Below are 22,144 nucleotides of genomic sequence, written 5' to 3' on the forward strand. Positions count from 1 at the left end.
GATAAGATGGCATTTTTTTATCTGTGGAAAACAAGAAAAAAGACACTTTGCATGATCGCGTTATAATATGGCCACAAGAAGTATATAGGTAAATGTCTTCATCAATTGCATGCTTTCTCTCATACGACAAAGGGAATCCGAAAAAGCTCAAAGATCTTAGATCATATTGCACCAACTCTGTCTTCCTTTACTTTCTAGCTCCTAAATTAAACTAACTAGCTAATTACACCCTCTCTTAATTTATAATTTTCTTTTTCTCTCATTAACTAACTAGTATTCAGTCTTTTGGTATATATAGTCGTCTTCATTTGATCATAAGAAGTTTCAGATTTGACTCGCTTACGCATGCTATAATATTATATATATGCATATCAATTTGATATCTAGCTATGACTAATTGTATCATGTTATAGTTACACTACTTTATCGTAAATGTGATGTCGTGTTATCACGATATATTTGTAAATAGACTTTCCTTCATAAAATAAAATAAAAACTGAAGAAGGGGTCGGAAAAAAATATTAGTCCCAAAAACCCAAAAAGAGTGAGCGAGTGTATTTTCCAACAATTAATTAGTAGTTTGTATATGGATGTACAACACCACATGTTAATGTTGACACGCAAATTTTGCTAAAAACATAAAGTGATAAAGAATTTATAGAGAGTCTCCTTTAGCATTTATCTTTGGGGTGTGATATCCACACACCTCATTTTACTTCTCACACACCTTTTTAATTTTCAGTCGTCGGATCGGATGAATTGAAGAAGATCAACGGACATAAATTATCAATGGATGTGTGAGAAGTAAAATGGGATGTATGGATAGCACACCCCTTCTCTTTTTCCGATGGATGGTTTTGCTGGTTTTATTATGACCTTCCATTAGAACAAAAGGATTTAGCAATTTCGAGACAAACTAAAAGTGACCTCCAAAATTTTCCTAATACTATAAGACCAACACTATAGTAATTAATAAATTAATTAAGAGCACACTAATAAAAGTTGATTTATACTAAGCTTTCTTTTTCATAACGAATACTTGGAATCTAATTTTCCGAAAGTTTGTGAAGTGGCGGCCAAGGGCTCATCAAAGTGCATTGACAAATGCTTTTTGTAAAAGTGTCTTAAAAAAAACTGCTTTTTGTAAAAGCATGAAGGAAAGAAAACAGAAGCAAAGTAGGTCCAATAAGAAATGTGTAAGCTCACGTGAAAGCCAAGTTAACAAAGGTTTGAGATATGAAGGCATAAACCCAAAGATTATGATGCTGTCGTCACCATGTTTGTCTTGCTGAAGAATCAATATAGATCCGAGCCAGCAGACAATATTCGACAGAATATATAAATAATAAATCTGTTTTTTTATGTTGTTCAGGGCAAAAAAAAAAAAAGAGAGAAGGGACCTATTATTTATTAATCTTACTTTTACTTCTCCCGACCAGACCATAACTATTTGTTTGTCGATCCTCCTCAATGTTACCACAAGACCTTAATGCACTCTAGTAATATTTGTAGAAAAGTGGCAAATTGTGATTGAATGCTGATAGCATGTCACGTACAACATGTCCAATATATAGTGACTACACTTAGTTAGGGCCGTCTTTAAGAGTTCGAGAGTCATATGTGAAATTTACACAAGTGTCCTTCATTAAATTTTTTTTTTTTAAGTAGGACAATGTATTAATTCTAAAAGGCAATAACTTAAATCAAAATAAATTTTATGACTCAGTGATTATAACTTTTACAAATGCCATTAAATAATAAATAAAAAGAGCTACAAACATAACATTCACTAAATAATCAAAAGTAATTCAATTTTAAACAACCAAACAAGAAAAAAGATTTCATATAAACTCTAAGTTAAAAATTTCATTTGAATATATAGCATTATTGAATAATAAAATTGAAAAAAAAAAAAAAATTGTTTCGTGCACTCCAAATTTTTATATATAAAAAAAATTACACTTATAAGGAGTGCATAATGATATTTAAAAAAAAAAAAAAAAAACGATATTATTTACAACAAGGGGAAGGGGGTGATCTTAGTCTCACATGGGCTAGCATAATGTGGTTCAAACTTGCATTTATAAAAAATTGAACCTAAAACCTCTTACTTACAAATGAAAATGAATACCGCTAGACCGTAGTGTATAATGAGATTTTAAAGTGCTAATAAAAGTAATTTTTTGTAATATATAAGTGGCAAAAAGTTTTGAAGGCCTTATTTGGGGCCATGTAAGATTACACATTTCGCTCTCCTCCGAAGCCCCCACTACACTTAGTGCACCATGACGCCAACTTTGTAGCTGATTCTTTGGAAAATGCACCGTGAAGCCAACTTTATAGCTGATTCTTTGGCTAATTTTGGAAGAACCATTTCGTTTGGTTATCTCAAATTTTCTCTAGAACAAGGTAGTGCAATACCGATGAATGCTGGTGTTGTATGGCTCAATACAGGCTACGTGTCTTTTTATATTGAAAGCTACGTGTGTTGAAGGACTTAATTTGACATCAAAAAATACCAAAAAAATCATCAAGGACATTGAGGTAGATATAACCCCGTATCCGGATTGGTCCATTAATTGTGCGCCACCTTGTTTTGAGATATATTGCAAATGACCTAAGTGAAAAAGTTTTGACCCATGCCTTTGAAATTCCACTATTCTAGCCGTTTTTATTTGAAAAGTTCTACATCCCCCTAACAAATGTCTAAATCGGTTGGAACGGTGCGGGTTGGTCCTTTACTCGTTGGCCAATCCGAGGTGTTCGGGTTCTAGTTTCTTTGAACCGTTGTCAGCTGATAGACAAGAAAGATCAATCCGTTCAACTTGTGAATATGCAGCGGGTTGGGCGGTTCAGGGGGTTGCACGATCTGTCGCGGTGGTTTCATGGTTTGTGGGTAACTACGTCGGACATGGACCACGGGAACACAAAGAGGGATATAGCATTCTAATGCGAGATTGTAGGTGATTTTAGAATGAAAGAGCCAAGTTGTAAATTTAGTGGAAGGTGGTGGGATCCCATGTTGGAGAGACCACAATGTATGACCCGAAAATCAAATTCTCAACACAAAACCCAACCTAGCTTATTATGGGTAGGTCGGCTGTTGGTTGGTTGAGCCGTGAGAATGCCCAACCATTTAGACTAATTTCATCCCTTGTGGTTTGAGTCCAAATTTCGACCTAAAAGTTTCCACAAACAAAAATTAACCACGATAATTGGGATAATTGGCGCGGGGGAGAGAGATGGATAAAGAAGGAGAAATGCTAAGGAGATTTTTAAAAGTGTGACTTTTTATGAATTCTCTATCACCTCATATTTTTAGTATAATGTTTTATAATGTTGACATGAGAATTGTGCCAAAAATATGAAGTGACATAGAGCCCATAGATAGTCTCCTTAGCATTTCTCAAGAAGAAGACATTGTACTGCAAGCTAACTATACTAATTCTCGCCGCTTAGTACTAGGTCCAGTGATATTCTTCTTCACTTGTAAATGAGAGATTTTAGGTTCGATTATCGCCAAAGGTGAATTTGAACTACATTATTGCTAGCTCATTGAAGTTCACCCCTCCTTTTTAGCGTAGATAATATCATTTGTTAAAAAAAAAAAACTAATACTAATTTCCACATCCTATTTATTTCACCATAAAGATGCTTGAAACACCAACATGTTTCGAAATTCCAAACTTGTTTTATACAAGAGATATTGGAGGAGCTTGGAGGAGCTGATTTTTTTTATTTTCTAAATACATTAAAAATTCGATCCAAATTTTTTTTTCAAAACTTTTAGAGTTTGAATTTTCAAAATGTTGAATTTGATTAAGGTGTGCCATCGTTAGGGAATTTTAATCAAAATTAACATTTCATGTTCAACTTGCACCCTTAAATTCAATTTAGTACAAAATCATATTTATATTCGCAAACAATTTTCTATGCATGCAAGCTTCTTTTCTTATCCATTCGAAATATTTTACTTTTTCTTGCTCTAGAATTTGTTCGTGCACTATCATAATCCAACCATAAAAGAAAACAACATAGCCTCTCTTTTTTTCTTTTTTTTTTTCCAGTAGTACTAGGAAAATTAAATTTCTAAACTAAATAATGTGAATATTGATGATTTAATTATTACTAAGTGTTGACTAACATGTTTTTTTTATGGATGACATATAATTTGGTTTGTAAATTTGATTTAAATTTTGATATTCTTAACATTATTATTATTTTTCCTTCTCTCCATCCAAAAAGAAAAAAAAATTCAAAAATAAACAAAAGGGGAACAAATTCCCTCCAAATGATTGGTAGCCCTCCTCCTCCTCCTCTCTATCTCTCTCTCTCTCTCTCTCTCTCTCCCGCCATAAATGCCTTTCTGACGACACTACCACTGTCTCCCAATTACTCTCTCTCCTCTCTCTCGCTGGCATTTCTTCCCAGATATTCCCTCCAGCTGCATTTCCCTTCTCTCACTTCTCCATAACACATTCCATCTCTCTCTCTCTCTCTCTCGCAATCGGACGACGAGGACCTCTCAGTGTTCATCGGAAGCTCCAGTCGATTTTCGAACGAATCGGTTAGCGCTCTCTCTCTCTCTGAATGCAAATTATCTTTCTTTTTGCTTGATCCAGTGTTTGCAATTGCTTTTAATCTCGGGTTGTTCATCGAATCCGACTTCTGTCGTAGTTGTATTGATTCTTGTGAATTAAGTTTCAAGAAATCAGAATATTATATTAATTTCAATTTATTGCGAATCAATTTAGGAAAAGTAATAGATTTTAGTAGCAATTCCATTTAATTTGCCAATAAATCTTGCAGACCTCCGAAATAGTCCATCAAATATTCGTGTGTGTGTGTGTGTGTGTGTGTGTGTGTGTGTGTATTTGTTTGTATTTGTTTTCTTGATATGACTGTGAAATGCTGAGCATTCAAAAAGATAGGGGAAATGTGTAGGAAAATCAAAGAAAATATGAGAAAGGCCGAGAAAATTTTTGGGGAGAATTTTCTGTTACAAAAATGCAACAACTTGCAGGCTTAGTTAGATCAGTTACAACTGTGTTAGGGAAGTTAGTAAACAGCTGGTAGTGATCTGTCCACCTCAACCATGGCAGGAGTTCTTACTAACTTCATTTGCTTTAGCCTTTAGCTCTTCTAGTCACTCATATTCCTTCCAGTACTGTTATCAAAAAACAATTTTTACGCCTTGTGTCGAAAAGTACCATTTAATGCAGAACCAGATTGGATTTTCTTTCGGCGTCATGCCTTCTAAGTTCATAACAAATAATCACTCTAGCACTAATCAAGTTCTTGATTAAGTGTTCTGTCGTTCGATGTTTTAATATGACGGTCTGCTAGAAAATATCTGCTAGAAAACGTCGATACTGTAAACTAATTTAAACACGACTAGTGATTCGAACTTGAATACAGAAGAGACACTTGTGTAGCTGACTAGGCGATAAAAGTTTGTCTGTTAGAGTTTCAACCTTTTTACAGCCCTTGATGAGATTCCACCGAGAATCCACCGAAATTCCACCATGATGTGAATCTTTTTTACCGTCTCCAAAACCAAAATAAGTTTGCTAGCTTGATTGGATGGTTAATTTGGTCCAAAGCTCAGGATATTTATCAAAATGGGACCCACCGAAATCTGGGTGCCAAAGTTTGGTTTGCATGTGTGATAAATTTAAATTTTGCGCTGCAAATTCTCTGATTAGGTGAGTTTTTTCACGAGCTTTGCACCGTAGAAAGTAAAAGGATCCCTCCCCTTATCTGATTTAAGCACAGCACAGGAAAACAATAATACCAACGCCGCTTGGATAAGGACTTGTATGGAACAGTACACTGTTACGATGGCGTCCATATGTCCATATTTTATGTGTAAATTTTTATCCACATGTTCTCATTCTATTGGCACAAGACGCCATGTAGTGGTATATCCGGGTGTCATATAACTTGCCCTCTTCCACTTGGCTTGCTGTAGCAGGGAAGAAAACAACGCACTGAGCGTTGCATGCACATCATATGACCTCCTTGAAACTTCGTTGGCCTATTCCTTCCATTTAATCACATGTTTGTGATTCTTTGTCACCCCCTTTTCCTTTTTCTTTTGTTTTTCGATAAGAAAAAGCCAGAGAGGGAGGACCAGCAAATCTTTATCATCATTCAAAAGATACTCCGTGAAGAAGATACTTAAAAAAGTCCAGTGGCATATTTTTTTTTTCCAAGCCAAAAGGTTTTCTTTCTCCTTTTTTCAACAAGTCAATGAATGTTACGGTTTTTTCTCTCTCAGATTTCCAGTGCCTGCTGTTTATATGTTCTTATTTACCTAATTGTTATATGCCACTTTGATTGCTAGATAAATCTGAATTTTTCACTTTGATTGCTAGATAAATCTAAATTTTTCTCTTTTGCAACCATTGTTGAAATGTACAAGTTTTTCTGGTTGCTTAAGGTCCAATGGTCGCTTCTCAGCTATAGAGAGCTTCTTATTTTACGATACAAGTTATTACAACAATAACCAAGCTTGAACCCATTTAGTGAGGTCGGCTGTATGAATTGTAGAATGCCACTGCGCTCGGTTTTGCATCAAGTTATCCGTTAACTCCAAGTACTCTATATGTTTTCTTAAAATCTCTTTCAAAGTCTTCATAGATCTTCCTCTACTCATTTTGACCTGGGTGGCGTCTTGATGTAGCTTTTGTTTTTAGACTTAGCGTTAATTCTGCTCCAGTTAAGGGTGTGCTTACTGTCCCTAATTAAAATGCTTAACAGATCATTGTACTTGAATACTAAAGTGTTTGGTGCTTTTTTTTGGTTTAGTAAATACAACTTGTGGTCCTAGGCATTGTCGCTGCTTTATATTTTCATCCTATTTAGTCAAAGTCTGACATGTTGTTGATTAAAATGATGTCCTTGTTAAGAATTTCCACATAAATGTGTGCTTAATTAGTGTTTTAAGTCTTCGCCCTCAATTCTGTCCTTCAACTTTATGCGCAGCCATGTACCTTTTGCCTTTATAATCTACGAATCAAATGAATAAATAACATGTTAGCATGTTCTGGCTTCTCTACTTTACTAATTTCTTAGTAGAAAATGATTTTCACACACTGTTTATCTCCTACCGCACACTTTTGTTTATTTCTTATCTTTGAATGAAGTAAATCAAATGAACGGTTTTAAACTGAGTGTGTAAAAGTAGAAAGAGAGACGTGAAGGAATCATTTCCCGACTAAAAATTGCCTGTCCATGTGTAGGGAGAATTATTTGTTTGACCATTTATTCAAAGTTCAAACTTAATTATGCATCGAGAGTTACCCACATGCCAAACAACCTAGTCAGATCGATGGAATGTTTTGTGGGTCATAATATGTAGTGATGGAAATTCCACCAATTAGCAGTTAACACTTGAGTCAAAATTCTTGTTTTCGTCAAACTTGTGGGTAATCTTTCAAAATCGTAGTCAATTTATAGATAGGATCAAAATCGCTACAAAATAAAATTGGAGGAGGTCCTTATATTTTAGAAAGAATTTTGTATTCCTTTATTATCTCACATGTCCAGGCACAACCGCTCCAAACATTTTTTTTTTCGAAGTCAAAATGTTTGTCATTCAGTATGCTAGGACATGAGTCATGTTGCGAAAGTAACAGTCTAACGGTGTTGTTTGCACATATCATCGGCTAGAAATCAACCATGTAACCACGCACAATTGCCCTTACATTTTTTTAAGCCCAAGCGTGAGTCGTCCTCTATTCTATGACGCATGTCATGTCCTTATAGCAACTTTTTAGTGATGTACATCAACTATGCGTCTACGAGTGATTGCTCCTAACATTTTCTGAAGCTCAACTATGTGGTCCAATATTTTTGAAAATTGGCCATTTCGCTGCAAGGACATTTTAGTGATGTGCTTAATTTGCATGGATCATCGGCCAGAAATCAGCTACGCATCAACATGCGACAGCACTAACATTTTGTAAGGCCCAAATGTGCATCGTCCAGTATTCTAGGGTGTTGGTCATGTCGCTATCAAGTAGCAACAGTTTGATTGATGTGCTTTGTCACTCTTGTCAACTTTTGTTGTTATTTCTAATAAAGTAGGTTAATAATCATTTGATGTATGATTACTTCCTTAGTTCCTTGAGACTTGGACGAGACGAACTAAACAAACTATCACAATTTTAAAATATTAATGTTAGTGCAATGACGAAAATTAAACATGCATATGTACTTTAGTGCAGGTTTAATTTTTATTGATCCTTCTTCCTCTTAATAACTAACAGTTTTATTTCTTTATTATTATTTGAGTTCGACTTTTGGTTGAACCTTGGATTAATGTGACTTGTGTTAGAGAAGAACCCATTATGTTATTTTGCCATTGGTAATGTGTAGGTCCCAAAAATTTTGAACTTCATGAGGACGAGAGAATTAATTAGTAAAAAAAATTTTAGTACAATTAATTAGTGAAATTTAGGAGAATTAAATTTATATAATTTAAAAATATGAGAATATATCGTATATTTATTTTATTCGAAGTACCATCTTTTGTTTGAGATTAAGTTGGAACTTATTCTGTAAATTTTTAAAATGCGTGTTGTGTGGTTGTGCTAATTTAATTTGTTAAAAATAAAATAAAACCACAGAAAAAAATTCAGGCGCAAAAAGTGGAAAGTGATGTAACAAAAAAGAAAAAGAAAAAGAAAAAGAAAAAGGAAATACAATGGAGTGAGTTCCAGTTGTTTTTGGTTGTTATCAAATTTTTGTTCTGGATGAGATTGATATCGAGTGAGAAGATAAGAGAGTTGTTTCTTTCCAGTATATGTATGTATAGGTTCACTTAAATTTGTACACTAATTTTCCAAAGGTCTTCCAACAGAAAAAGGACAATTAACACATAAATGTTTTTACTAAAAATATGTAGAATTTACATAAGCGGCAGAATTTGTCTTCATATTTCAGTCATCAACAACAACAATGAAGTGTTCCTCCACTAATTAGGGTCAGCTGTATTTATTTCTAAAACGCGGTTTTGCGTCATGCCTTCCGTTAACTCCAAATACTCAAAGTCTAAGTCAAAGCCTATCTATATCTTCCTCTACTCTTTTGCCTTGATCCTTTGTTTCGTAACCACATCTTCTAACCTAGAAGAATAAAAAAAAAATTGAGATTATCTTTGATTACGAGTTAACTATAACGTAAATCTTGATCATTTTATTCCATTAAACTTGGTAGATATTTGTATACTTCTATATTTACAAACTTACACATACAGCAGTGGATTATATATAGAAAAGTGCAAATATAACAAGTAGATTAGATATTGACAGAGAAAGATGGAAATTACACAACAGAAACAATTACTGCCCTTAATTAATTTAGTTGCTAACATAGCAGAGCATTTATGCCATTTGTATAAACCACTGAACTAAGCAAAGTATCTCTTTTTCTTTCCTTTCGGGTATAAATATTTCTGTTTACAACATAATCATTGATATCTCCTGCATGGCTGTAAGGATTCTGTACCTTAAAAGCTTACACGAGGATTTTGTTGCTCCTTTCGTTTTTTCTCTCACTACGTTTTCAGATTTTGGAGATTAGCACCTCTCTCTCTTTCTCTCTCTCTCTCTCTCTCTCTCTCTCTCTCTCTCTCTCTCTCTCTCTCTCTCTCTAAACCAGTGACTGTGTTATAGTTGACATCCATCTCCAAAGGCATATTTGATTAAAACTCAAAGTCACAGGTGGGTTTCTAGAGAGAATTCAAGAATTGGGTTTTTTTATTTGCTTGTCTTCTTGTTTTGTTTGTGCTGCTTTTGAACTCTTTGGACAGAATTAAATATGCCAACAGAAACAGTATATGATATTGCTTTCTCAGTTACAGCAAACTGAAGGTTTCAGTATGTTCGTATTTCGGTGTCTGTTGTTTCATTTGAATGATGTTCATAATTTTTGGCTGAGAAAACCAGAGAACTCCGTCACTAGCTGAGCCGTGGGCTTTGTTCTCTCTGTCATCCCTGTTACTGTTATTTTTTACTCTTTTGCCTTTATGATTTTAACCTTTTTCCTGTTGATTTTATGAATGTGAGTTTTTAAATTGCTACTTTAAAAAACCAGAAGATAACGGTCGACCCCATTTTTCTTACTGCGGATCATGTTCTTGGGATGATTTTTATTAAATTTTTCTGTAGACCTGCTTGTCATTTTTGTTTCTGTGACAAGATTATCATGAACTGCTGTAGAGATGTTCTTATGTTATTCTGACCAAGTGTGTTATGCATTTTGCTCTTGGCATCCAAAATTGACAAGATTTTTGTTCTTGGTGATGTTTGATGACTTAGTTTGCTTTAAACGAAATGTAGGACACAGTTGTTCAAAAATCGCTTGTGTTAGTAAAGTTAGAAGGCAGGGTTCATTACTAGAGAGAGCATATGCCTGGGAACAAGTACAACGGTAATTCAGCCCACATCCCACCAACTCGAGTTGAACGGCTCTTGAGAGAAAGGGAGCTAAGGAAAAATAGCAAGGCCTTGAACTTGAATGAAACATTTGAACCTGAGTTGCAGTTAAGAGAAGATGAAAACTCAAATGCTGCCCATGTTGAACGATTATTGGAAGGGGCTGCAGCTGCAAGGGCGCTTAATGAGGGATACGAAAACCAAGACGGGAGGCCTAGCAGACAACGACTGTTGGTTGTGGCGAACAGGTTACCTGTCTCTGCAATTAGAAGAGGTGAAGATTCATGGTCTCTGGAGATGAGTGCAGGGGGTCTGGTCAGTGCACTTTTGGGTATGTGGTGTTTTAACTCTTCTTTAAATACTGATAATCCTTTTTCGAAGTGTCTGTTCCTGTGTGTATCATTTTAATACAGGGGACAAGATTTTTAGTTGTGTTGACATCCTTTTCATTTTAAGATTATGAACCTAATTTGTACTGGATGATTTTTTTCCAAAGGTGTAAAGGAGTTTGAGGCAAGGTGGATTGGTTGGGCCGGGGTAAATGTGCCGGATGAAATTGGACAGAAGGCGCTTACTAGAGCTCTTGCTGACAAGGTTCAAAATTTTGTCATTCATAGACATGGATTCAGCTCATTTTCACTGATTGATGATGTATACAACTTTCGGTGTAAATGTTCATGAAATTTTAAAATGGTTGTTTTGTTCCTTGCAGAGATGTATTCCAGTTTTCCTTGACGAGGAGATTGTTCATCAATATTACAATGGCTATTGCAACAATATTTTGTGGCCCCTTTTCCATTACCTTGGACTTCCACAAGAAGATCGACTTGCCACCACCCGGAGTTTCCAGTCACAGTTTGCTGCATATAAGAAGGCAAATCAAATGTTTGCTGATGTGGTTAATGAGCACTATGAAGAGGGTGACGTAGTTTGGTGCCATGATTACCATCTTATGTTTCTTCCAAAATGCTTGAAGGATTACGATAGTAAAATGAAAGTTGGTTGGTTTCTCCACACCCCTTTTCCTTCTTCTGAAATCCATAGGACATTGCCATCACGATCAGAACTACTACGTGCAGTTCTTGCAGCTGATTTAGTTGGGTAATTATTCCTTCTGCACCAGTAATTACCTTTCTTTGCAATTTACTTCACTGGATAATTGAGAAATGCTGTTACTAGACTTGGCATATCTTTCGAATCTATCGAGCTTGGTTGTCCTTGCATCTACCATTGAGAAAGTATTTCATGTTTTCACTGACATATGCACGCAATATCAGGCCAAAACATATCCTTAAAATATCTATACCAATTGCTAGAAGCACCCTCTGTTCTTGACATTTAGGTCATCCGTAAAAAATATCAGCAAAAACTAATGACATCTTGTTCTATTCCTCAAATTCTTAACACTATCTGGTTTTCATCCTTGATGCATAATATTTATGTCTAGCCGTGATATTTTTTTTTCTTTTATGCTCAAGCTATCTTCAACTGCATTAGTTTGTTGGCATGAGGCATGATATGGCTTATTGTTTTTCACATGGTTCCGAAATTTCAGAAATAGAAAACCCCATTTATGTAGAAATAACGTGTTTTGATGTCTTTTTGTTGATCTTATGCATTGAACATTGCCTCCGTTCCTCTTTTGAATTATGCTACAATCATCCAGAATAACTATAAAATAATAGAATATCTACTGGGTCTGTACCATTAAAGCGCGATTCAATTTCAATTAGCAAAATGAGGAGGCGATAATATGGTATCCAATTACTAGGACGGGAATAGTGTTGACTGCTTTAGTTAACTATAAATTCATTGAAGTTCTATTTGCTACTTTGAGATGTTGTGTGAAGTGATTTCTTGCACAAAAATGTAATACGCATAGCGACTATAAAGTTTTGTGACTTTTGTCTTGTTTTTCAGTTTTCACACTTACGACTATGCACGGCACTTTGTTAGTGCTTGCACTCGCATTCTTGGACTAGAGGGTACACCTGAAGGAGTTGAGGATCAAGGGAGGCTTACTCGAGTGGCTGCGGTCTGTATCTGTTTAATTGTTACCTGTTTTTTTATTTTTTATTTTTTTGGGTACTTTATCTTTGAAGGTTTCTAGTATCTTTTTATACAAAGTTTAGTGTTTAAAATTTTGACTGATATACACGCATTGGAATCTAATTCTAGCTGTACTTGCTACGTTATGTGTGCTTTAATTTCAGTTTCCTATTGGAATAGATTCAGACCGCTTCATACGTGGACTTGAGGTTCCTGACATCCAAAAACACATTAAGGAATTGAAAGAACGGTTCGCTGGGAGAAAGGTACATATTCTTTTGTTGTTTCAGTGAGAGTAGCAACGATCAGTCATGCAACGCAAACAGACCTTTATTTCTGTTAACCTTCTTTATTTTTTGGCATCATTACTCCAAGGGACTTCATAAGTTAGTTCATTTTCGAAAAAGATTTTGGGAATAGAAGCCTTAGAAGCTTTTTGTTGTTTTTTTGTTTAGAGTCTTCAGTGAGGAAAAACAAATAACATTTCCAAATTTATGCCTCTTTTTTCTCTAGTTATGATGACTGTTTTTTAACATTGCAGGTAATGCTAGGTGTTGATCGCCTTGATATGATTAAAGGAATTCCTCAAAAGTTACTAGCGTTTGAAAAGTTTCTTGAGGAAAACCCAACTTGGCGTGAGAAAGTGGTTTTGCTGCAAATTGCAGTGCCAACAAGAACAGATGTTCCAGAGTGTATGCCCCCTCCTTAAGATGCTTTGTCAATTGGTTTTTGTACTCTTATTTGCGAGTATAATAGGGTAGGATCTATATACTCGTTTCATTTCTTTGTTTTATCTTTATTATGATGTATAAACTACATATCTTGCACTTCTGCAGATCAAAAACTTACAAGCCAGGTTCATGAAATTGTTGGGAGAATTAATGGCAGATTTGGAACTTTGATCGCTGTCCCAATACATCACCTGGTATGTCCTTGTTTCCTAAGTAACTATTCCATGATATATTATTGAAAGGGCATATTTGGCACTCAGTGGAATTTAATATGAAGAATGTTGATGTCATGTTATTGGTCTGTCTTTGTTAACTTTCTGTATGAATTGATGATAGCATATTCGCAGGCATAATTTGAATTTGAAATGCTAGATTTATGAAACAAGGTTCATTAGTTAGTTAAAAACTTATAGTTCATCTGTCATGGAATTATCTCTCTCCTGCGTAGCACTATTTGATACAGTGTAATAGTTTAATCGCCATTATGATTCAGTAGTTTTTTCATCTATTTCAAGTTTCAAGACCTACTATATTTGATTTGAATGTAATACTTCCTAAACAATTTTTTTATTGTCTGCAGGATTGTTCTCTCGACTTTCATGCATTGTGTGCACTATATGCTGTAACTGGTACTATTCTACATACTCTGGCTCTGGTTCCCTGTTTCTTTTGACCCATAATTTTTTTCGAGCAAATAATTTTTTGACATAACTTTTGAGCTAGTATCTAAGAAAAAAAAAAAGTATATATATATATATATATATATATATATTTTTTTTTTTTTCAGCTAGTGATATCTCCTTCTGTCTCTTTTTTTTTCGTTTCCAATTTGTCCAGATGTTGCACTTGTTACATCCCTGAGGGACGGAATGAATCTTGTCAGTTATGAGTTTGTGGCATGCCAGGATGCAAAGAGAGGGGTCCTTATTCTGAGTGAGGTAATAACTAGAAACTTGCATGCTTTCTTATGCTTTATCTACATTCAACGTCTCATTTCTACCAATTTGATGAACATATCTTCTTTCTTTATAGCTGTCATGTTACATGGATTGGATCCGATGCACGAAAAGTTTATCTGATTTCAAAAAGCATACATAATCATATTTAAAACAATCTAATATTTGGTCTTAGAACTGTATACTCGAGTGGAAGCTAGTGTCATAAATTTGCTGGAATGGAAACTGGAGTGTAATCTTTTTACCTCGTGCCTTTTCTTGCTTTGACACTTCTTGTTCCTTCTGTAGTTTGCTGGTGCCGCACAGTCTTTAGGTGCTGGAGCAATTCTAGTGAACCCATGGAACATCACAGAAGTTGCCAATTCAATTGCTCAGGCATTGAATATGGACTCTGAAGAAAGAGAGAAGCGACATAAGCATAATTTTTCGCACGTGACAGCCCACACTGCACAGGAATGGGCCGAAACTTTTGTAAGGTACGCATGCTTGAGTGTCATGCGTTTAATTCTTGAAGCACAAAACTATTTCTTTGCTATGTCTGACGATGGTAAACCAAAATAATTTAACATGGTTCCTACTGATTGGGAGTGGCATACATTGAGAGTGTTAAATTTTTTTTTCCCTTTACACCCTATCAGTTTCGACCCCACTTAGTGGGAAAAGGTGGTGTTGTTGTTGTACATCCTATCAGTTTAAGCATTTGAGGACAATGAAAAAACCGATAAAAATTTGGATATGTTTTTTTTACTGGAAGTTGGATACATTTCTGCATATGCAATTTCTGATACCTTGACCCTTTCGAAATGTAGTAGATGGATTGTATACTGAGACTTGACATGCATATTACTATTTTTCAGTGAATTGAACGATACTGTTGTAGCGGCGCAATTACGGACCAGACAGGTGCCCCCGCCACTTGCAAACAAGGACGCAATTCAAAGTTATTTGCAAGCAAATAATCGATTGATCATACTGGTATGTCATAGGAATGTCCCAGTTAAGAAGTAATGTCCATGTACCTCTATTGAATCTTTCTTTACATATCATATATCTGCATGGTATTCAAAATTTGATGGATTTTTTCATGGTATTCTTGGTCAATTATTGGAAGCTTGATGCACATAATAATTAGGTTTTGCAGAATAGTCTTATTGGTAACCAAATCTCTATGTACACACCAAATCTCACTCCCCAAATAATAGGTTTCGGTCATTTAGTGGAAGTGTTTGACATTTATAGTAGATAATAGTACATCAAGACTCGCACCAATTTCGATACCATGAAACATGAAGTTATCAGCTATCTCATTGAGGGTTATACTTCTATTTTTGATTCTTCGATGACCATAAAGAGCTGAATTCTCTTCTTAAGCCGCACAACTTTTCCAGATTGTGTAGGCATTGTAGTTAAAATGAGGTTTTATGGTTTTACATCTAGTTGGCATTTTCTTTCATCCTTCTGATTTTTTGGTGATTGGAACTCAGGGATTCAATGCGACATTAACTGAATCAGTGGACACACCTGAGAGGCGAGGTGATCAAATAAAAGAAATGGAACTTAAACTGCATCCTGAATTGAAAGAAACCTTGTCAGCACTCTGCAATGATCCAACAACAACTATTGTGGTCCTCAGTGGGAGTGAGAGAAAAGTCTTAGATAATGTAATTCATCCATTTCCACTTCTAAGTTCTTTACTACCCTTACCTTATCCCTTTTCTAATTAGGGTGTTTTTACAGAACTTTGGGGAGCTTGACATGTGGTTGGCAGCTGAAAACGGGATGTTTTTACGCCTTACAAAGGGAGACTGGATGACAACAATGCCTGAACATGTGAATATGGAATGGGTCAACAGTGTGGAGGTGCTCTTGAGCCTTGAATTCAGTTATATTCCTTTTACTTGCATTGTCTTTCCTTCATACTTACAATGCTGATGTTATTGTTTCAGCATGTTTTTGAGTATTTCAAAGAGAGAACACCGCGATCACATTATGAACGTCGTCAAACTTCCCTTGTGTGGAATTATAAATATGCAGGTACTAGCTTTTTTTTCCAACCATCTAACCAGAAAAAGAAATTGGGTTCATTGAACCCGATTTCACTTGGAGATGGTTTTTTGAATGTGTAACTTTTGGTTACTCTCATACCTACTTTTTGTTTCTGTTTCTTTTTCACCTTATCATAATTGTAGATGTTGATTTTGGAAGACTTCAAGCCAGAGATATGCTGCAGCATCTCTGGACTGGCCCAATTTCTAATGCCTCTGTTGATGTTGTTCAAGGTAGCCGGTCTGTTGAGGTTCGAGCAGTTGGTGTGACAAAGGTGAATCTATGAACTCTTTTCTGCCTGTTGCACATATTTTTCATACAACAGATGATTTGTTTGTTTTTCGTTTTTGAAGATTTTCTGTTCCGATTCAGGGTGCAGCAATTGATCGTATATTGGGAGAGATAGTTCATAGTAAATCCATGACATCCCCCATTGATTATGTGCTGTGTATTGGACATTTTCTTGGGAAGGTAACTTGTTCTGCAAGTCATGCGTTTTCTCGTCTCTCAACCCAGTTATTTGAGTCGCGTTCAACACTAGAAACCCTCTTTTTTTCATCGATTTATGATATTCTTGTGGCATTCAAGCGTCTGTTTCATTTTCATTACAGGATGAAGATGTGTACACCTTTTTCGAGCCAGATCTTCCGCCTGATCCGAGTGGTCTTCCAAGAACCAAGATACCTGATGGACTAAAGCCTAACGAGAGGCGATCTTCTTTGAAGGCTCCGGCCATCAAAAGCGGCTCAAAATCGTCTCAGAGCAAAGCGCAACGGGTGCCTTTACCAAACCATGAGAAGAAAAATGCAAATCACAACACCACGAATCCACGATGGCCATCTCCAGAAAAGGTTTCGTGGAACGTACTTGATCTAAAGAAGGAGAACTACTACTCTTGCTCTGTCGGGCGGACTCGCACAAATGCTCGGTATGTACTTCAGTCCTCGGATGATGTTGTCTCGTTTCTGAAGGAATTGGCGGGTGCCTCTTCTGCAAGCGCTTCATCTTCCGGTTCAGAGATATAATGCTCTCGAATTTCTCGAAAGTGTAGCTTCACTTGGTAGCTGTTTGCACTGTAGATATTTATAATGCTTCAGCTGAAGTATTAGATTATTGTTAGTTTACGTACTTAAACCATCCAAACCACATTGACGATTAAAGACATAGGGCTATATCCCTGTTCGACAAGAGTCTATATCCTAGTAAGCAAGCAACGCTTGCGACTTGTTGCTCTCGAGTGGGCTAAATTTAACCCTCCGACAAACTTTTTGTGGAGCCCACATGGGGCTATATCTTAGGAAAGAGATCCTCTCCGGATCTCTCTTCAAAGCTTAGGATCAGATCTCTCTTCAAAGCTCAGGATCAAGTGATTCAGATTTTTGAAATTTGATCTAACGGTAAAAAATTATTATAACTTTTAAAATTTTTTACTAACTTCTCTGTTTTTAGCCGTTGGATCAAATTTCAAATGTTCAAATCACTTGATGACTTTAAAGGGAGAGATCCGAAGAGGATCTCTTCCCATATCTTAGTAAGAAAGGTTCCTATTTCTTATATTGTCTCTACATCCAATAAACAATTAGAGCCATGATTAAGAAATTTTTTAGTGTGCCCGAAATACGTTCGGTACACCAAGTGTCATAATACAAGTGGTTAAAATTTTTTTTTTTTCAAATATCCAATTACTTGTATAATGGCATCTATTATACCGAGCCGTGTTTTGGGCACGCTAAAAAAATCCCTCCAAGACAACACACTAAAGATATATTTTGGAGGGCTAAAACATAGCACACCACTCTTTAACCGTGCACGGCTGCAGACGGCTTTATGTGCTCTTTACTTTGAAATCAAAGGAGAATCAACGTACAAATTAACGAGTGTATAAACTGAAGGCAGAAATCACTCCCTTAACAAAAATTGTTACAGAGCTCGAGTGTACAACTTGCCCTGAAAAACGGCATGTAAGGGAAGTAGGCCCAACTCTGCGGAGTCTATGCATAGTCGTGAAATTTGGCTCCGATACTAATTGTTAAGAACCCACGAGTGAAACTTGCCCTTTAAAACCGACTTGTATGAGGAGAGTGCCCAAGCTCTTAAACTACTCAATATATAATTTTTTTTTCTGATGTGACAATTGTAAGCTAACGCTCTATTTGGATGAATAAATTTAAGTTTACTAAGGAATTTTTAAATGACGGAATTTTATTTTCTAGAATTTATGAATTTTCTTATTTGGTTAACCTAAAAGAACAATTGGATTTGAATACAAAATTTGTTATTTTTAAATTCTCAATCCTGGAAATTGAAATATGGCACCTATTTACATAAGAGTATAAACTTGGGAATTAGAGGTCCCAAATTCCAAATTTTTTTTCCCAACCCTAAACCCTAAACCCTAAACCCGAAATTCTAAATTTTTATGTTTATAAATCCAAATAAGGGAATTGGTGCATGTAATTCTATAAATTCTGATTTTTGTCAAAATTCCAAATTTATTTCCCACATCCAAAATAGTGTAACAGAATAATTACCATGGTGTAACCGCCACATCTCCCCATCTTCATTGAACAGAATGTCAAAAAAGCTTACAGAATTATATCCATAGGGAACCGAACCCGCCGAAAGTTTTTGTAAAATGGTACGCCAAGGAAAGTAAGATACACCGACGAAAACAGAGAAAGCACACTCGGTCCCTCTAGGCATAGAGGAAACAATGACAAGGTAAGAATGAGTAATGAGTGATACTGATCAAACTAAATGGAGGTAATCTAAGCATATCGCCTACGAATGTGGATGTCGAAGGTTATACTGCGCTCTATGACTGAAATTTGTTTACACCTTCTTGTTTGGTTCAAAGACATACTTAATCAGCGACTCCTTGATAGGTAGCAACTCGGGGAACTCCTTCTTCAACTTGGACGCGTCCATTTCATTGTTGCTTCGAGCTGCAACTATAACCTTGGCTTGCTCTTCGAGCGTGAAGTTAGCCCATGTAAACTTTGGGTCAATGTATTTCTTGTACATCTCCAGGATCTCATTATGGCTCACAACGCCAGGGTTTGTGAAGTTCCATATGCCCCTCAAGTTCCGCTTCGCCATGTCAATAGAAATGGGTAGTAATTCATCCAAGATGGTCATGCTGTTAGGAATGTTTACCACTTTGTTATAACGAGAGATCTTGGTGATGAAGTTGCGAGGGTTGTTCAGGTCAGATGAGATGGGCATCCGAACCCTGAGAGTGCAGACATTGTCGAATTCTTTCAAGAGTTCCTCAACCTGATTAAAAATAAATAACAAACGTAAGACTTGAGAAAAATAAAGAATAGAGAACAAAACCAGGAAGTCTGAGTGAAATTTACCATGGCCTTGGTTTTTGAGTAGAAAGAACCGTGGAAATTGGGTGTGTCTTCTTCCTTGAACCCAATTCCCGAACCCTCTGGATGTTTAGCGTCATATTCAAATATACACCCAGTAGCAAAGTTCATCATCAGGAGTCCATGCTGTCTGCAAACATCTGCCAAGGTCAAGGTTCCAGCAACATTGACTCGAATTGTTTCTGCTTTATGAGATTCACACCAATCAACATTAGGTCTACCAGTGACACCAGCAGCATTGAACACATGGGTTGGCTTGACATTCTGAATATCTGCCAAGAGTGATGAGCGATCCTCCAGACGCCCTTTTCCATATTCATAAGGAATCCCTTGTTTTTCACATAGCTTCCCAAGTACACCCCCAATCCAGCCAGTCCTACCATAGATCAAGAACTTATAGGGAGGTTTAAGAGGAGTGCCACTAGCTTTGGAAGGTGGAACCAACATTCGGGGATTACTTGAGACAAAAGATTCAGATTTACCCTCTTCAGACTCTTCCGATTGTCTCTCAATCCCACCAGGCATCATCAGCATTCGAGGATGAGGTAGCAAAGCCCCAGATACATCACCCCACCAATCAGGATTCTGAGTGTACCATTCTATAGTCTTCTTCAACCCATCTTGCCACTGAGTTCGTTCTGACCACCCCAAAATCTTCAGCTTCTCATCATCTAGGAAATACCTCTGATCATTGAAAGGTCTGTTTTCAACAAACTTGATGTTTGTCTCTGGGTCAATTGAGAAAAGTCTGCATATATCTTCGGCCACATCAATAACTCTCCTTTCCCTCTTCGTTCCAATATTGTACACATGTCCAATCTCTCCTTTGTGAAGAATTAGCTCAAAAGCCTCAGCAACATCCTCGCAATATAGATAGCTTCTCACGTTAGAACCATCCCCGTGAATGGGCAGAGGCTTCCCTTGCATGGCCAACAGAATAAACTTCGGAATCAATTTTTCAGGAAATTGATTTGGTCCATAGACATTGTTTCCACGGGTCGTTATAACAGGCAATCCATAGGATCTGCCATATGCCATAACAAGCATTTCTGCTCCCGCTTTTGTTGCGGAGTATGGATTTGTTGGGAGAAGTTGAGATGCTTCATGGTTTCCCACAACAGCATCTTCATCAGTCTCACCATAGACCTCATCTGTGCTGACATGGATGAACCTCTTGATTTGTCCAGTGACTTTGCAAGCTTCTAGGAGAACATGGGTGCCATAGATGTTGTTCTTTGTGAACTCAAAGCTGTTACCAAAGGAGTTGTCGACATGGGTCTGGGCAGCAAAATGCATTATGGTATCAATCGACTCGGTGATGAGGAGATAGTTGACAAGGTCAGCACTGCCAATGTCCCCCTTAACAAACTTGAAATTGGGTGATGACTTCGAGGGAAGAAGGTTTTTCAGATTTGAACAATAGTCAAGCTTGTCAAGCACAACAATGTTGTAGTCAGGGTAACTGCGGATGAGCCGGTTGGCAACATGAGATGCAATAAAGCCAGCAGCCCCGGTTATGAGGATGTTCTTGGGGGTATATGAACCCATGTCGGCGAAACTTCTACAGATCAAACATTAGGAAACCACAATGAGAACAGAAGCTATCACGACACATACCAAAATATAACCACAATGAGAACCCATGTCGTGATAAAGCCCTAACCCTAGGTAAAACGATGCTATCACGACACTGCAAACAACAGGAAACAGATCGTTCAAATGGCGGATCCCCTTAGTTTGAAACAAAACAGAGCAACCAAAATCACATGAACTTTCTAATTTTTTGATTAAAAGCACAAAATCACCAAATCAAGTACATCCTATACAACCAATTTCTTAGAAATGACTCATCAGTATCATAAAAAGTTACCACCACCTCATTATATACTAAGCATTAACTTTTCTTTTATGTTTTTCCTTCCCCTACAAGCAAGTAAACATACCCGAATCGATATCAAACAGAAGCAAGATCACAACACATAACAAAAATATTCACTAAAGCCTATCACATCTTAACAGACCCAATACATCAACTTTCAGATCATGCATATTCAGAAACACATAATAACATCAAATCATCCAACCCATTTGGATTAAACACAAAAAGATCAGAATCTGATCCCCATTGATAAGAACCCATTTCACAGATCCCAGATCAAACCAAGTAGAGCAATGTTAGTAAATCAAAGCTTAATAGCATACCCATCACTCAAAACTCTACAAATTTATCACAGATCTAACGATGTAAAAGTACCCAAATCACAACTACCACAACTAATGCAATGATCCAATACTTTTTTTTATTTTTTATGATCCAATACTCTGGCCACATAAAATGTAACAAAAAATTGCATAAAACAGAGTGATATGCTTACTTACAAACTTGACTTCGATCAAGATCGACCAACCCAGATGGAGAAATTCAGAGAGAAATCCTCAGGAGGCCAACGAAAAGAGAGAGAGAGAGAAATTCAGACAGAGAAATTAGAGGGCGAAAAATGGCCACGGATTGACTTGTGAAAGAATGGAGGTGCAGAGTCTCTGTA

General features: G+C 36.5%; 2 protein-coding genes across 5 annotated transcripts; one reads left to right on the forward strand and one right to left on the reverse strand.

Annotated features, from left to right (window-relative positions):
• The first annotated feature begins 4,384 nt into the window (after nucleotides 1-4,384).
• Nucleotides 4,385-17,412, forward strand: LOC137714962 (alpha,alpha-trehalose-phosphate synthase [UDP-forming] 1-like). 3 transcript variants are annotated; one of them, XM_068454145.1, is made up of 18 exons: nucleotides 4,385-4,567; nucleotides 10,347-10,773; nucleotides 10,939-11,036; nucleotides 11,155-11,543; nucleotides 12,363-12,477; nucleotides 12,656-12,757; nucleotides 13,033-13,183; nucleotides 13,328-13,416; nucleotides 13,803-13,851; nucleotides 14,060-14,160; nucleotides 14,467-14,654; nucleotides 15,036-15,153; nucleotides 15,663-15,839; nucleotides 15,916-16,038; nucleotides 16,125-16,212; nucleotides 16,368-16,498; nucleotides 16,597-16,695; nucleotides 16,836-17,412. In XM_068454145.1, exons 2-18 carry the CDS (start codon nucleotides 10,416-10,418, stop codon nucleotides 17,247-17,249), a joined length of 2,790 nt encoding a protein of 929 aa, XP_068310246.1. In that variant the 5' UTR covers nucleotides 4,385-4,567; nucleotides 10,347-10,415; the 3' UTR covers nucleotides 17,250-17,412. The 3 variants fall into 3 exon arrangements, with proteins under 3 accessions (XP_068310246.1, XP_068310248.1, XP_068310247.1); XM_068454147.1 differs by having other exon boundaries at nucleotides 16,458-16,498; XM_068454146.1 differs by lacking the exon at nucleotides 4,385-4,567 and adding an exon at nucleotides 9,407-9,728.
• Nucleotides 17,413-18,751: 1,339 nt separating this feature from the next.
• On the reverse strand, nucleotides 18,752-22,144 carry LOC137715769 (trifunctional UDP-glucose 4,6-dehydratase/UDP-4-keto-6-deoxy-D-glucose 3,5-epimerase/UDP-4-keto-L-rhamnose-reductase RHM1). 2 transcript variants are annotated; one of them, XM_068455115.1, is made up of 3 exons: nucleotides 21,974-22,144; nucleotides 19,584-21,159; nucleotides 18,752-19,500 (listed from the first exon to the last, which is right to left on the reverse strand). In XM_068455115.1, exons 2-3 carry the CDS (start codon nucleotides 21,144-21,146, stop codon nucleotides 19,057-19,059), a joined length of 2,007 nt encoding a protein of 668 aa, XP_068311216.1. In that variant the 5' UTR covers nucleotides 21,147-21,159; nucleotides 21,974-22,144; the 3' UTR covers nucleotides 18,752-19,056. The 2 variants fall into 2 exon arrangements, with proteins under 2 accessions (XP_068311216.1, XP_068311215.1); XM_068455114.1 differs by having other exon boundaries at nucleotides 21,978-22,143.

The sequence above is a fragment of the Pyrus communis genome, chromosome 14, assembly GCF_963583255.1.
Source record: "Pyrus communis chromosome 14, drPyrComm1.1, whole genome shotgun sequence".
NCBI classification, from domain to species: Eukaryota; Viridiplantae; Streptophyta; class Magnoliopsida; order Rosales; family Rosaceae; genus Pyrus; species Pyrus communis.